The sequence below is a fragment of the Desmodus rotundus genome, chromosome 5 (genome assembly GCF_022682495.2).
Source record: "Desmodus rotundus isolate HL8 chromosome 5, HLdesRot8A.1, whole genome shotgun sequence".
NCBI classification, from domain to species: Eukaryota; Metazoa; Chordata; class Mammalia; order Chiroptera; family Phyllostomidae; genus Desmodus; species Desmodus rotundus.
Genome location: NC_071391.1, coordinates 6,635,446 through 6,649,688, shown reverse-complemented (window position 1 = coordinate 6,649,688; position 14,243 = coordinate 6,635,446). Strand labels below are relative to the sequence as shown.

Genomic DNA, 14,243 nt, shown 5'->3' with positions numbered 1-14,243 from the left:
CTTTCATGACTTTGAATACTTCCTTCCAGCCCCTTTTTGCCTGCAAGCTTTTTTTTGAGAAATCAGCTGACAGTCTGATGGGAACTCCTTTGTAGGTAACTGCCTCCTTTTCTCTTGCTGCTTTTAGGATTCTCTCCTTATCTTTTATCTTGAGTAAAGTAATTATGATGTGCCTTGGTGTGTGCTCCCTTGGGTACAACTTTGGGATTCTCTGAGCTTCCTGGACTTGCCTGTCTATTTCCTCCACCAGATTAGAGTTTTCCTTCATTATTTTTTCCAATAAGTTTTCCATTTCTTGCTCTTTCTCTTTTCCTTCTGGCACCCCTATGATTCGGATGTTGAAACGTTTAAAGTTGTCCCAGAGCTTCCTAAGCCTCTCCTCATTTTTTGAATTCTTGTTTCTTCATTCTTTTCTGGTTGAATGTTTATTTCTTCTTTCTGCTCCAAATTGTTGATTTGAGTTCTGGTTTCCTCCCCTTCACTATTGGTTCCCTGTACATTTCTCTTCATTTTGCTTTGTATAGCCTTCACTTTTTCCTCCATTTTGCAACCATACTCAACCATTTCTGTGGATATCCTGATCACCGGTGTTTTGAACTTTGCATCGGATAAGTTGGCTATTTTGTCCTCTCTTAGTTCCATCCTTGGAGCTTTGATCTGTTCCTTCATTGGGGCCTTTTTTTTTTTTTTGTCTCAGTACACCTGTTACAGAGTAAGGGGTGAAGCCTTAGGTATTTGCCAGGGGGCAGGGGCTGCGGTGTAGTGCTGTATGTGGGAGAGGGGTCTGAGAGGGAACAATGCCACTTGCTCAGCTCTTGGCCAGCTTTCTGTCACTTCCCATGCTTCCTACAAGCAAATTGGGCCCTTCTGGTGCTGATCCCAAGTCAGTGGGTTTGTGTACATTCTAGGAGCCTGTGGGTCTCTCTAATGAACTCTCCTGTGATTCTGGGAGTTCTTCCCACCGCCGCAGCCCCCACAGGTTTTACCACCAGAGGTTTTGAGGCTCTATTTCCCCATGCTGGAACCCTGGATTGCACGGTCTATCTCTCCCCAGTTGTTCCTCCTGGTTTATCCACACACAAATGTGGGACCACCTGGTCACCAGCCGTCACTGTTCTGCGTATCCTCTCTGCCCCAGCTGCCTGTCTCCGCCCCTCCTACTGGTCTGGGTGAATGTTTCTTCTTTAACTCCTTGGTTGTCAGACTTCCATAGAGTTTGATTTCCTGGTAGTTTTGGTTATTTTTTGTTTTTAAATTTGTTGTTGTCCTTCTTTTGGTTGTGCGAGGAGGCAAAGTGTATCTACTTATGTCTCCATCTTGGCTGGAAGTTGCTCATAAATTTTTGACTGACATATCATAATCCTTGAGCTTTTCTGAGAAAATTCTCCTTGCATTCCCTTCAGCAGTAACAGCTGCCAAGGGGCACAATCATTTTATTCTTTTTTTTTTATATACTCACCCAAGGGCATTTTTTTTTCATTGCTTCTAGAAAGAGAGAAGGGGAGAGAAAGAAACATTGATGCGAGCAAGAAGTATCAATGGGCTACCTCCCACAGGTGACCACACCTGGGCTAGTACCTGTCCCAACCGGGATCATAGTCATCCCAACCGGAGATCGAACCCACAACCTAGGTTGTGACCTGACTGGGAATCAAACATTCAACCTATCAGCTACGGAACAACGCTCCAACCAACTAAGCCACACTGGCTAGGGCAGCACTATCATTTTAAGCAAAAATATTTTTTACCTGTTTAAAATAATTTTTATTGAATTTATTGGGGTGATATTAGTTAATAAAATTTCATAAGTTTCAGGTGTACAGGGCTACAGTACATGATCTGTATGTTGTATTGTATGTTTGCCATACTAAGTCAGGTCTCCTTCCATCACCACTTCTCCCCCTTTACCCTCTTCTCCCTCCCCCACCCCCCTTCCCTCTGGCCATCACCAGACTGTTGTCTGTGTCTAGGAGAATGTTTTTTGCTCAATCACTTTTCACTTTTTTCTAGCCCCCAACCCCCCCACATCTGACAGCTCTATCTATGAGTTTGTTTCCGTGTGGTTTACTTTGTCCATTAGATTCCACAGATAAGGGAAATCATGGCATTTGTCTTCCTCTGACTGGCTTACATCACTTAGCATAACACTCTCCAAGTCCGTCCATGCTGCCACACAGCTTGCTTTCTTTTTTACAGCCGAGTAGTACTCCACTGTGTAACTGCGCCACCGCTTTTTTACCCACTCACACACTGACAGGTACTTGGGCTGCTTCCAAAACTGAGCTATTGTAAATAACACTGCAATGAACACAGAGGTGCAAAAAATTAAAGTTTTTAAAAATGTAACCACCTCAGGCCTGGCCGGGCAGTTCAGTTGGTTGGAGCGTCATCCCCTACACCAAAAGGCCTCTCATTCAATTCCTGGTCGAGGCCCAAACTTAGGTTGTGGATTTGATCCCTGGTTGGAGCCATATGGGAGGCAACGTTCTCTCTCATATCAATGTCTGCCTATGTCTCTCTGTCTCTCTCTCCCCGTCCCTCCCTACCTTCCTGTCGCTCTTAAAAAAAAAATCAATAAATATATCCTCAGACGAGGATTAAGAAAAAAATTCACCACTGCAGAATTACCCTCTGCTACTTCCTAGAGTGCCCTGGGCAGGGTTTCAGAAGGGCCCGGTCCTCATGTTCTCACACTTCCTCCCCAGCTTCTGCCACCAGTGACCCTACTGAGTGGCCACTCCACCTGGCCATTCTCTATGGCCATCACCACAGCCACTAACACTCTGACTTGAGAATCCGGGGTGTCACCTCCCCTAGCTGTACCTGCCCTCGCAGGAGGAAGCTGGTGGGCCCCTTGATCTTCTCCATGCAGGAAAGACCAGACTGGACCCACGTACAGGGCTCCCTTGGAAGCTCAGGCTCTCAGAAGGATGAGGGACAAGAGAAGAACTTGTCCTTGCTGCTACCAAGGAGGACCGTGTAACGACTTCCAGGCTAAAATGTCAGCCTCTCTGTGGGGGTTCCAGAAGGGTCCATGTTTGCCTTGCTCCCAGGCTCCCTCCGAGTCGGGGGGCCAGCTGCTCTGTGAGGCCCACAACCAGGAGGCTGAGACACAGGAGGAGGTTTCTCACTTCGTGCAGTCCAAGGCTCCCCCAACAGGAGAGGGAGCTTGGGGATCAGATCCTATGAGTGCTGTGACCTCCAGCCTCTAATTCCAAGCAGTAAATCTCCCCTGGGACAAGACTCAGGCTATCAGCAGCTCTGGAGGGACCAAAGGCCAGTGCCAGCTCCACTCCCTCCCCCGAGTGCCCCTGTAGCAGGGGTGCCAAACCCAGGACCCACAATCCCCTCCAAGTGAACCTGCCTCTGCAGTCAGACTTAAGCCATGTGACTGGCCCCATCTGTAGAGCTGATTGGCCTAGTGATGTCACCTGACCCACAGTAGGGGCTCACCAGGATGGGCCAGGCTTGGTGAGCTGAGCCAACCAGAGTCTCTCTCAAGAACCTGAACTGGGACCACAGCGCTGCAGGCCTTGCGGGGATGTGCTGCTGAGCCGATGCAGGAGGGAAAGCCATGGCGAGGTGGGGGAGATCATGTTACTAACTGTTTCTGGAACCAAGAGAAATGGAGAGTAACGGGAGGAATGGGGAGCCTCAGCCCCTGGGGGCTGGGTCACGTGCATGGCCAAGAATCTTCCTCACAGTTCCAGCCGCTGAGGTCCCAGGCCCTGGCAGGCCAGTGCTTCCTGGTCTTGTCCACCACAGGTGTGTCTGCTCCGCCCTCATGCATCCTCAGGCCATAAAAAGAACACTGGCCCCAAGGGGAAACCCAAGAAAAGCGCTGAATGTCCAGGACGCACCTCAGTGCAGCCGGGAAGGGGCCTGTGTGGGCCCGCTCGGGGAGGGCCGGGACAACAGTACCACCGCCTGAGGCCTTCTGCGACAGAGGCATTTATTCTCACAGGTCCGGAACCGAGCAGTTCCAGACGAGGATACCAGCAGATTCAGACCCTGGTGAAGCCCTGGTCCCGGCTTGCAGATGGCACCTCTCACTGTGTCCGCACATGGAGGAGAGAGTTCTGGTCTCTCTGCTTCTTATAAGGGCACTAATCCCATCAGACCTACCCCTGGCCCTCCCCGCCAGGAGCTCCTGGGACCTAATCACCTTCCAGGCCCACCTCCAAACACCGCCACATTGGGGTTAGGGCTTCAGCATGAATTGGGGGGTGGGGGACACAAACATTCAGTCCAGGACACAGCCCAGCTGTGTCTTTAATAGAATTCGAGCTAGGCTGCGTTTGCCCAGATAAAATCTTCCTGTGCTTTTATTGTGCTCCATTCAAATCAGCTGAAATGATTATAAAACAAGAGTGAAATCAATAAACCAAACCCCACACCTGCTGGCTAAGCAAGACTTCTCCGTATTGACTGGTTGCCATTAGGACAATTCCTTGAAGTTACTGCTTTTCCCGCTTGCTTCTGTCCATCAGGAACCCGATGAGGCCTGCGGCGGCCAGGCCCACCCCTAGGATGCCTGCTGTCACGCCTACTGCCACGAGCACATCGGTGACCTGCAGCAGAAGAGGAGGCCATCACGCTCAACATCAGGGGCCTGACCACGGAAATACCCACCACAGTCCTCAGCTCCACAAAGACCCATCTGGCCCTTGTGCTGTTCAACAGAACCACAGAAGGGACTCTTATCGGCAGGCCAGGGGGATCCCAAGAGGGCAGGTCCCCCAGGACGGTGGGGAAAAGGAGCCTGGTGGGGAAGGAATGAGTGGAAGAGGAGCTGCAGGTGTGAGGAAACAATAGCTCCCCCTCCAATAGGTATTTAAAGTATAGTAAGGCCGCATGGAAATGCCCAGATGTGCTAGGTCAGGGCTGGCCAACTGGGAGCCTTGAAGCAAGTGTAGAGTTGGGGAACCCACCGCCTTGAACTCTCACCACCCAGAGCTGGAAGGCAGGCAGCTTGCCCAGATCGGTCCAGGGTCCCTGGAGCTCAGCCCGGCTCCAGGCACAGCCCAGGCACTCATGACTGACCTGCTGGGCACTCGTGGAGACTACGAGCAGCCCTTCATGGAGTGAGACCACCCAGCTTCCACGCCACTAGGGAAAGGGCTCTCTGGGCAAGGAAGCAGACACTCTGAAAACACAGACCTACACGGCAGAGACGTAAGGGTCATCCCTGAGGGTCGTGTCCGCAACAGAGCAGGCGTGAGCCACCCTGGCCCACGCCACTGAGCAGTGGAGGTGGACGAGGACTAGGAGAACGGCTGCTGTCCAGGTGTCAACCCTGGGCAGGGACTTCACGGGTCCTGTATTTGTCTTAATCTGCCCGAAGCCCTATTTATAACCCTGTGTTACTTATATTCTCACTTTACAGGGACAAAGCCACACCACCAGCAAGCGACAGGGCCCAGACTGCCTGACATCCTAGAAAGCGCACGTAAGCCATCCACAGCCAGGAGGAAAAGCACCCAAAACAGAGGCCAGATAGCAGCTCTCTGCAGAATATCATGAATCTGGCCCATGTGAGAGGCTGGGGAAAGAAACACAAACTCAGGGTCCCTTTCATCGCAGACACTCAGAAACGTTTGCAAGTGTCAAAGATAAACAAGCAGGACGGGAGTTAAAGAGGTGAAAACACTTGGCTCAGCTCCATTCTGATCTGCAGCAGTGACTGGGTGTGTCAAAGGGTGAGGAAGGGAGCGGGACAAGCTGGGGCTCAGCATTCAGTGGAATGAAAACTTGCAGAGGCTTTGGGCCAGGTGTCAGCCAGCAGGACCGAGATGGAAGTCAGGATTCCTCTCTCACCCCGAGACTGGACGCTGAGGGCCTGACTTCCTGCAGAGGGCACTCCACAGGACGGCTCTCAGGTCCTTTAGAGGGACACTCCTGATGCAGGTGCTATACAGCCACCTCCCGGGGCTGAGGAAGGACCCACCACAAGCCCTTTTTAGTAAACGCTCTGAGGAAGGGAGGTCAGGGCCCCTCTCCCGGGCTGGCTGGAACAAAGTCGCTTCTCCCAGCAGCGCTGAGCTTTTTCAGGCAGGCATCACAGGGGGCCTGGGTCTGTCCTAGGGACAGGGCCTCAGGATAAAAGCTCTGCAAGAGTCTGGGCAGATTCCTCCTGGGTCAAGGGCTCTGCCATCCTGTGCCAGCCCTCTTTGTTTTGGAGAGAGAGACAGAGGGAAGGAAGGAGGGAGAGGGAGACAGGCAGGCAAGGTAATGAGTTGCCTGCCCTGGAAGGAGTTCAGAAAGAGGCGCCAGGGACAAACGACACGGATGAGCAGACCTCCTGCCAGTTCCTCAGAGGCACGGCACAGGGCCACCCACTCCTGAAAAGTGGGGGCCTCCCAGATTGGCCCTTGGGGTTTCAGCACGGATGTGTGATAAGGCAGCATCCCGCACCCCAGCCTGCCACCCCTCCCAACCAGAAACAGCTCAAAGGAGGGAGATGCTCCAGCAGGGTCACTGCCCTGTGCACGGAGCAGGTCCCGGTGGCCCAGACCAGCCTGGGCTCCATCCAGAGGTCCCCATTCCCGGGGGGTCAGGGGTTTCTTGCCCACCTCCCCTTTCACCACAGCCTTTGTCCTCCCTCCCAAGGGAGGAGCTTAATCCTCTCCTGCCCTGCATGTACAGTGCAAGGACTAATGTGTAAAACATTCCAGGAAGCCAAGAAGGAGGACTGCATAGGGCCCCCGCTCCTACCCACACGGGGCCTCCAGGAGAAACGTGTGACCACAAACCCACCTCCAGGCAGGCTCCCTCCACGTCTACCTATGACTTTAGATTACAGTGCTGAACTGAGGCCATTGCCATGGAAACATGCTTTAACATATCTATTTGAGTTGGAAAAAAATGCCAGCTTTTTCCTAAAGAGTTGTCTGCTTTGGCCGATTGGGTTGACAACAACACCTGGCCTATTTAAACCACACGGCGGACGTTTTTCATTAACTGAATGAGCTAAACGTGTGATTCCAAGGACGTGAAGAAAATAGGTACATGTATGTGCAACGTACCGTGTACCCAAAATTCTATCCTTCTCAATGTTTTTGTATTTATGATTTTTAAAATATTTGATGCCACCTAAAAATGTAGGCAGGGGTATGTAGTTTTTTCAAATTATTTGAGACCAGGAGTCAGCAAAATACAGTATAGGGGTCAAATCCAGCCCACCACTTCTTTTTATTAAGAAACTTTTTTAAAAACACAGCCTTACCCATTCCATTAAGTATCATCCACAACTGCTTTTGTGCTCCAGAGCTACGAGGACAGAGCGGAATGGAGAGGCAGGGACCACGTGGGCCACGGGGCCTGAGTGCGCCACCCCCTGCCCTTCACGGAAGACGCTTGTCTGATATGACCTGGGCTTTCCCTCCTCCTGGCTCATACTCTGCCTACAGTACACACCGCCCCTACTCCCTGGTTATCACCAGCTCATTGTCCAGTTTCAGATTAATCAAAGAAATTCAACCACACTCAGCTCAGGAGTCACCTCCTCTGTGTTGCCTTCCTTGAGCAGGCGCCTAGGTCCATTCCCAGCTCTGCACAGTGGCTGTCAGGGATGAGGGGCACCATAGCTACTTGTCAAATGACTTTGGATAAGCCACCGAAGCACTTTGAGCCTCGGTTTCCCCATCTGCAAAGTGGGGTTAATACAGCCCACCTCTGGTGCTGTGGGAAGGTAATACAACCCACCTCTGGCGCTGTGGGAAGGGGCCATCGCAGGGCCGGGCAGCCACAGAGGCCTTGGCAATGGCGGTGACCGCCATGGCTGTGACATCACCCTGAACCACACTGGTCTGCACAGCCAACTGGCAGGGCTGCCCGCCCTCATCCCCACCCAACTGCCGTCACGCCCTCAAGGGCAGGGAGCCTGTCTCTGCCACTTTGTCTCCTCCGTGCCTCCGTCCCCACCCCAGCCAGCACACACTGATGCCCAGCCCCTGGCAGCTGAGGGGAGCGGTCTGGTCTGGCTCCTGGGGACGGGGCTCAGGCTGAGGACGCACCTGGTCGCTGCGGGAGACTCCATAGCGCAGCTCGTTCACAAAGTGCTCGCAGTTGTCGCTGGTCAGCTTGTAGAGCACCTCCTGCCCCACCAGCTCCTCTGCCCGCTGGACAATTTTGCTGGGAGGCAGCGGGGAGTACTTGTCATCATGTTTGTTGTTGACGTGGTACTCATCTGTCCCCGCCACCACAGACAGCAGCTCCTTCTTCACTATGGCCTTGTCAGCCAGGGCGGACATGAGGCTGGCCGCACCAGCTCCGGCGATCTCAGCTGTGGTCCACAAAGAAGAAAGAGAGGGATGGTCCTGGGCAGGCCCCAGGGCTCGGAGCGGGCAAGCAGGCAGCCCCACTGCCCTTGGCACCATCAGTTAGGATGAGCTGTGGAAGGGCTTGGCCACCCCGCCGGCTTCAAACTCAAAGACAGGGCAGACCTGAGCTTGGGTGACTATGGAGCTGTCCCTGGGCACCGGCTTCCTCCTTTCTAAACCAAAGGATGTGAGTTCTCCTAATGGACCACGTGAGTTCAGGTGTCCCTGCAAGACTCAGGATGGGGTGGAGTGGTGCAGGGCAGACATCCGGGTCCTAGTCCCAGCTTCCCCTCACCAGCTTGTGGTCTAGAAACTGTCACGGGTCCTCTCTGAGTCAGAGCAGGGGGACCTCAGCAGGCTAGGGTGACATTTTTTAAAAAGTAGGAAAGGCAGCCGTTGAGCAAGATGAGGCCTGACCTGCAAAGCCAGCGCCCCACCCACTATGTGGCCTCTGGCAAGTCCCTCTCTTCTCACTGGCTTTTATCGGCTACACATTGAAGGCATTGGATCAGGTGACGTCCACACTCTCCCAGCTCTAAATTCTCTGATTTGCCTCTAAGGGGACCTTGGCTTCCTGCCTCACCCAGGCTTCCAGGAAGCTGGAACGAGAAGGCAACAGGATGGGCCCTGGAACCCTCAGGGGGCAGATGTGTTTCTTCCTTTCTTCCTCCTCAGGGAGTTTCTTCCTTTGCCTAGTAGAGGGCGTCCTCTCCTAAACTACTGTGAGCTGCTTGGACCTTTCAGCAATTTACCTTAGGATGCCTATTTACCCAAAAGAAATGAAAATGTATGTTCACACATATAAAACAGACCTGCATGGGAATATTTACTATGGCTCTAATAATTGCTGTCAAAAATTAAAAATTGGAGTTCTGGCCAAGATGGAGGTGTAGATAGATACGCTTTGCTGCCTCACTCAGCCAAAAGAAGGACAACAACCAATTTAAAAACAAAAACAACCAGAACTACCAGAAAATCGAACTGTATGGAAGTCCAACAACCTAGGAGTTGATGAAGAACATTCACCCAGACCAGAAAGAGGGGCAGAGAAGGGCAGCCGGGCAGAGAGGACACCAAGCAAGGCAGCACCTGGCAGAGCGGGCAGTCCCACATTCCCATGAGGATAAACTGGGAGGAACAACTGGGGAGCGAGACAGACCTCGAAACCCAGGGTTCCAGTGTGGGGAAATAAAGCCTCAAACCTCTAACTGAAAACACCTGTGAGGGTTGAGGCAGCAGAAGAAACTCCCAGCCTCACAGGAGAGTTCATTGGAGAGACCCACAGGGTCCTAGAACGTACACAAGCCCACCCACCTGGGAATCAGCACCTGAAAAGGCACAATCCACTTGTGGGAAGTGAAGGAAGTGACTGAACATGGGGAGAGAGCCAAGCAAGGGACATTGTTCCCTTTCTTACCCCTCCCCCACATACAGTGTCACAAAGCAGCAATGTGGTTGCCCCACCCTGGTGAATACCTAAGGCTCCAACCCTTACTACGTAACAGGCAAGCCAAGACAAAGAAACATGGCCCAAATGAAAGAACAGATCAAAACTCCAGAAAAACAACTAAGCGATGACGAGATAGACAACCTATCAGATGCAGAGTTCAAAACACTGGTATCGGGATGCTCACAGAAATGGTTGAATATGGTCACAAAATAGAGAAAGAAGTGAAGGTTATGAAAAGCGAAATAAAGGGAACCAACAGTGAAGGGAAAGAAACCAGGACTCAAATCAAAGATTTGGAACAAAAGGAAGAAATAAACATTTATCCAGAACAGAATGAAGAAACAAGAATTCAATAAAATGAAGAGAGGCTTAGGAATCTCTGGGACAACTTTAAATGTTCAAACATGCGAATCATAGGGGTGCCAGGAGGAGAAGAGGAAGAGCAAGAAATTGAAAACTTATTTGAAAAAATGATGAAGGAGAACTTCTGTAATCTGGCAAAGGAACTAGACGTGCACGTCCACGAAGCTTGGAGGGTCCCAGAGAAGTCGGGTCCAAGGAGGAACACACCAAGACACATCATAATCAAATTACCCAAGATTAAAGAGAAGGAGAGAATCTTAAAAGCAACAAGAGGAAAGGAGACGGTTACCTACAAAGGAGTTCCCATAAGACTATCAGCTGATTTCTCAAAAGAAACCTTGCAGGCAAGAACGGGCTGGAAAGAAGTATCCCAAATCATGAAAGGCAAGGACCTACCTAGATTACTCTATCCAGCAAAGCTCTCATTTAGAATGGAAAGGCAGGTAAAGTACTTCCCAGATAAGGTCAAGTTAAAGGAATTCATCATCACTAAGCCCTTATTATTTGAAATGTTAAGGGGACTTATCTAAGAAAAAGAGGATCAAAACTATGAACAGTAAAATGACAACAAACTCACAACTATCCACAACTGAACCTAAAAAAATAAATAATCTAAGCAAACAACTAGAACAGGAACAGAATCACAGAAATGGAGATCACATGGAGAGTTATCAATGGGGGAGGGAAAGAGTGGGGGGTGGAAGGTACAGGGAATAATAGGTAGGCACACAATAGACTGGGGGGGGGCGGTTAAGAATAGTACAGGAAATAGAGAAGCCAAAGAACTTACATTTATGACCCATGGACATGAACTAAGGGGGTGGAATGTTAGAAGGAATGGGAATACCAAGCAGAGGGGGAGAAAGGGGAGAAAAAATGGGACAACTGTAATAGCAAAATCAAAAAAATATACTAAAAAATAAAAATTAAAAATCAAATGCAAAAATTTAAAAACCACCCAGATGTCCTTCAGCTTGTGAACAGATAAACAGAGGTGGTCCATCCACACAACGGGACACGCAGCCACAGAAAGGAGCCAAGTGCAGCCAGGTGTGTAATGATCTCAAGTGCGTTCCACTGAGTTAAAGAAACCAGACCGAAAGCGCCGTTCCACAGGATTCCGTTCATATCACATGCTGGAAAAGGCAACACTACAGACAAAAGATCACAGGTTGCCAGGAGCTGGGGGTGTGGGGGCTGGGGCGCTGGGCTTGACAACAGAGGGGCAGGGGGAACTTTGGGGGGCGAGGGAACTCTTCTACATCTGCCTGGTGCTGACGGTACATGTTCATAAGCATTTGTCAAAAGTCATAGAACTGTAGTATAGGGAAAAGGGTAAATCTTACTATTAGTAAATCACTCCTCAGTGAAGTCTCATTTTTTAAAGCCTGAATTTGGAGAATATATACATGCATGCGTACACGTGTGTACACACACCTGCGGGACAGCTGCTTTTACCGGTGCTGTAGAATGCCGTGAAATGCAGGTATCTCCTTTATTTGGCCAATTCCCTGCTGCAGAGTGGTTCCCAAGGTTTGGGCATTTTCTTGGATGCCATGGCATTCTGGGAGGTAAGGGGGGGTGGGCTCGGCACCTGCCGGGCCCCGCACCAGGGCCCCCCATGCAGCCCTGCATCTCATCCCTGCACCACCGGCAGGGGGGAATGCTCATCTGCTCTCCTGAGGGTGCAGCTGAACTTAGGGGGCGAAGTCACACATGCAAGTCACAAGTCGGTAGACAGAGGCACCAGGGTCCCACACGGGTTCTGTCTCATGGGGAGGCCCACGTTCCTTCCCTTACACTGCGCAGCCAGCTGGAAACTATTTCCTACTCCTTTGCCCCTCCAGACATCAAGTGCACATGATGAGGTCTCCCGTAGAGCAGTGGGTTGGCTGGAACTGAACCCCAACCTGCTTGGGGATAAAGGTCAACAGTCTCTCCACGAACTTGCTACTAAGGAAGAGCAGCGATGGGTGTCCCTACCTGAGAATAACGTTCAGCCAGTGGTCCCTGAATGCCCCCTATGCCGGGCACTGAGGTGAGAACAAGCACCCAAGTGTGCAACCGTTCACACTCACCACCACCTCCTCCCTTGGGCTCAAGCAGAGAACCCATCCTTACTTGGAGGAGCCAGATGGACCACGTAGCCATCTCCCACGTAGACGGCCCAGTGCGCGTAGCCAAGGCGAAAAATCTCAATCAGGTCTCCAGGTGTTAGTTTGGCCTGCGACAGAAAATCCAGAGACAGGCTGAGATCAGTCCTAGCAGGGAACATTCTAGAACTTGACCTATTCAGAGCCTCAGCCCAGCCTGCAGACTCCCTCTGATCATCTTCTGCAGGAAACGAAGGAGGGAGCTCTCCTCACACAGGTGGAAAAATCCCTCCCTTACTGGAGCTGCTGGACTGGAAATGAGCTCTTCAGGGGACACGGAAGAGAGGGGGAGGGTGTGCAGAGGGGCCGTGTGGGCAGGTGTGCGGCACGGGGGTGTGGCTGAGAGGTGTGCACATTTCATGTCAGGGCATGTTTGTGTCAGCAAGTGAGTATATGACTCCCAGGGTGTCTAAAATGCCCCCTAAAGGGCCCTGGCCGGTGTGGCTCAGTTGGTTGGAGCGTCGCCCCGTGGACCAAGGGGTTGCAGGTTCGGTCCCTGGTCAGGGTGTGAGAGGCAACCAATTGATCTCTCTCTCTCTCTCTCTCTCCAACCCCCGTTCTGGATTCAAATAAATAAATAAATAAATAAATGAAAATGCCTCATAAAGGCCACCCTCCTTGTGCCAGGCCTCAGTGATTCTGAGTTACGGAGCTCGGACTCGCAAAGCCCAGACACAGCGCTCAGCGTGCCCCACTCTTGACATCCGTCACTCCTGTGACTCAGAACCACCATTACCCCACTGACAGACGAGAAGACTGAGTCTCAGGAACGTTAGGCAATTTGCCAAAGAGGCCCTTACCGACTGAGTAGAAGAGCCAGACTGACCCCTGGGTCTGCGTGTTTCCAACGACAGGCCCTTAACAGTCCCAGAGCATCCCAGGCAGGCGGGGCTGAGCTCCAGGCCGAGTCCCAGGCCAGGATCACAGGGTGTGGCTGGAGCTGGCAGCGCCCTTCTGAGTGTGCGTGAGCAGGACGTACATTGCCCGGGTCACACTTGGACATTGAGATACACCCTTACCATGAAAGTTCTATTCAAGGGCGGCTCTGAGGTCCGCCAGCCCCCCTCCTGCCCTGCCTCAGCCGAGCACTTAGGGAATGGGACCGTTTGGGAGCCAGAAGGAAGGGGCAGCATGTGGAAGGGGAAGAGAGGGGTGGGAGGAAAAATCGAGGGGGAGAAAGAGAAGGTCTTTGGAGATGAGGGGTGGACAAGGGTGCCTTCCTGGAAGCCCCCGCTCAGCCCCACACTGCTCTGATCCATCTCCCTGACCCCTCTGTCCCAGCTCATCCCCCCCACCCGGGACAGTGTGACCGAGGAGGTGGGCCTGGGCAGTGGGCAGCGACTGCCCTCCCTGAGCTCACCTTCTTGCCCCCTCAGGAAGGCCCTGGGGAGCCCTCCCCACCCCGTACCCGTGTCCCACCTCCCACCTGGGGCCCTCTATGCCTGCGCTGCAGACCAACAAGGAAACCCACGCAATCACCACTAACGGAGTTACGGTGTTTAAAGTAAGAGCCGCCTGGGGACTCACCAAAGCCATCCTTCCGTGGAGATGCTATCTCTGAGCTGCTGCCGGTGCGTCCGGCCTTCTGTAGCCTCAGGAGTTTCGTTTTCGCTCTGACCCTGCTCAGGAACAGACACCTGTATTTAAATCCATGGATCACGTGACGTGCTGTAAGACATGTGTCCAGGTGACCTGAGGGGTTATGATCTAGTCAGAGGACGTTCATGTTTGTAACATTTAGATTTAGCATGTACTACAAAATAATAATGATAAGTGACTTTAAAAATGAAATAAACACATTGATAAATGAAACAAAATCAAAGTGCACATGAACGCTGCTCTTTCTTCAAGCAGGGCCAGGGCACATGCTGCGTGGAAGAGCAGAAGAGAGGGACAGAGTCGGGTGGGGGCGGGGTCAAGCCAGGCAGGATGGAAGGGCAGAAGCCGAAGCAGAAA

The 14,243-nt window shown here is 51.9% G+C and overlaps 1 protein-coding gene across 1 annotated transcript; it reads right to left on the bottom strand.

The window, feature by feature from the left end:
- Positions 1 to 3,953: 3,953 nt before the first annotated feature.
- On the bottom strand, positions 3,954 to 13,925 carry LOC112317257 (phospholipase A and acyltransferase 3). Its single transcript, XM_024574336.3, has 4 exons — positions 13,815 to 13,925; positions 12,256 to 12,358; positions 8,016 to 8,284; positions 3,954 to 4,571 (listed from the first exon to the last, which is right to left on the bottom strand). The coding sequence occupies exons 1-4, from the start codon at positions 13,821 to 13,823 to the stop codon at positions 4,458 to 4,460; spliced, it is 495 nt and encodes a 164-aa protein (XP_024430104.2). The 5' UTR covers positions 13,824 to 13,925; the 3' UTR covers positions 3,954 to 4,457.
- Positions 13,926 to 14,243: the final 318 nt, after the last annotated feature.

Excerpts from the sequence above, each read along its gene's own strand:
- LOC112317257 (XM_024574336.3), bottom strand. Across the intron at positions 8,285-12,255 it reads GGTCCATCTGGCTCCTCCAA|CTGAGATCGCCGGAGCTGGT; the intron begins GTAAGGATGGGT and ends TGTGGACCACAG. Across the intron at positions 4,572-8,015 it reads GAGTCTCCCGCAGCGACCAG|GTCACCGATGTGCTCGTGGC; the intron begins GTGCGTCCTCAG and ends CTTCTGCTGCAG.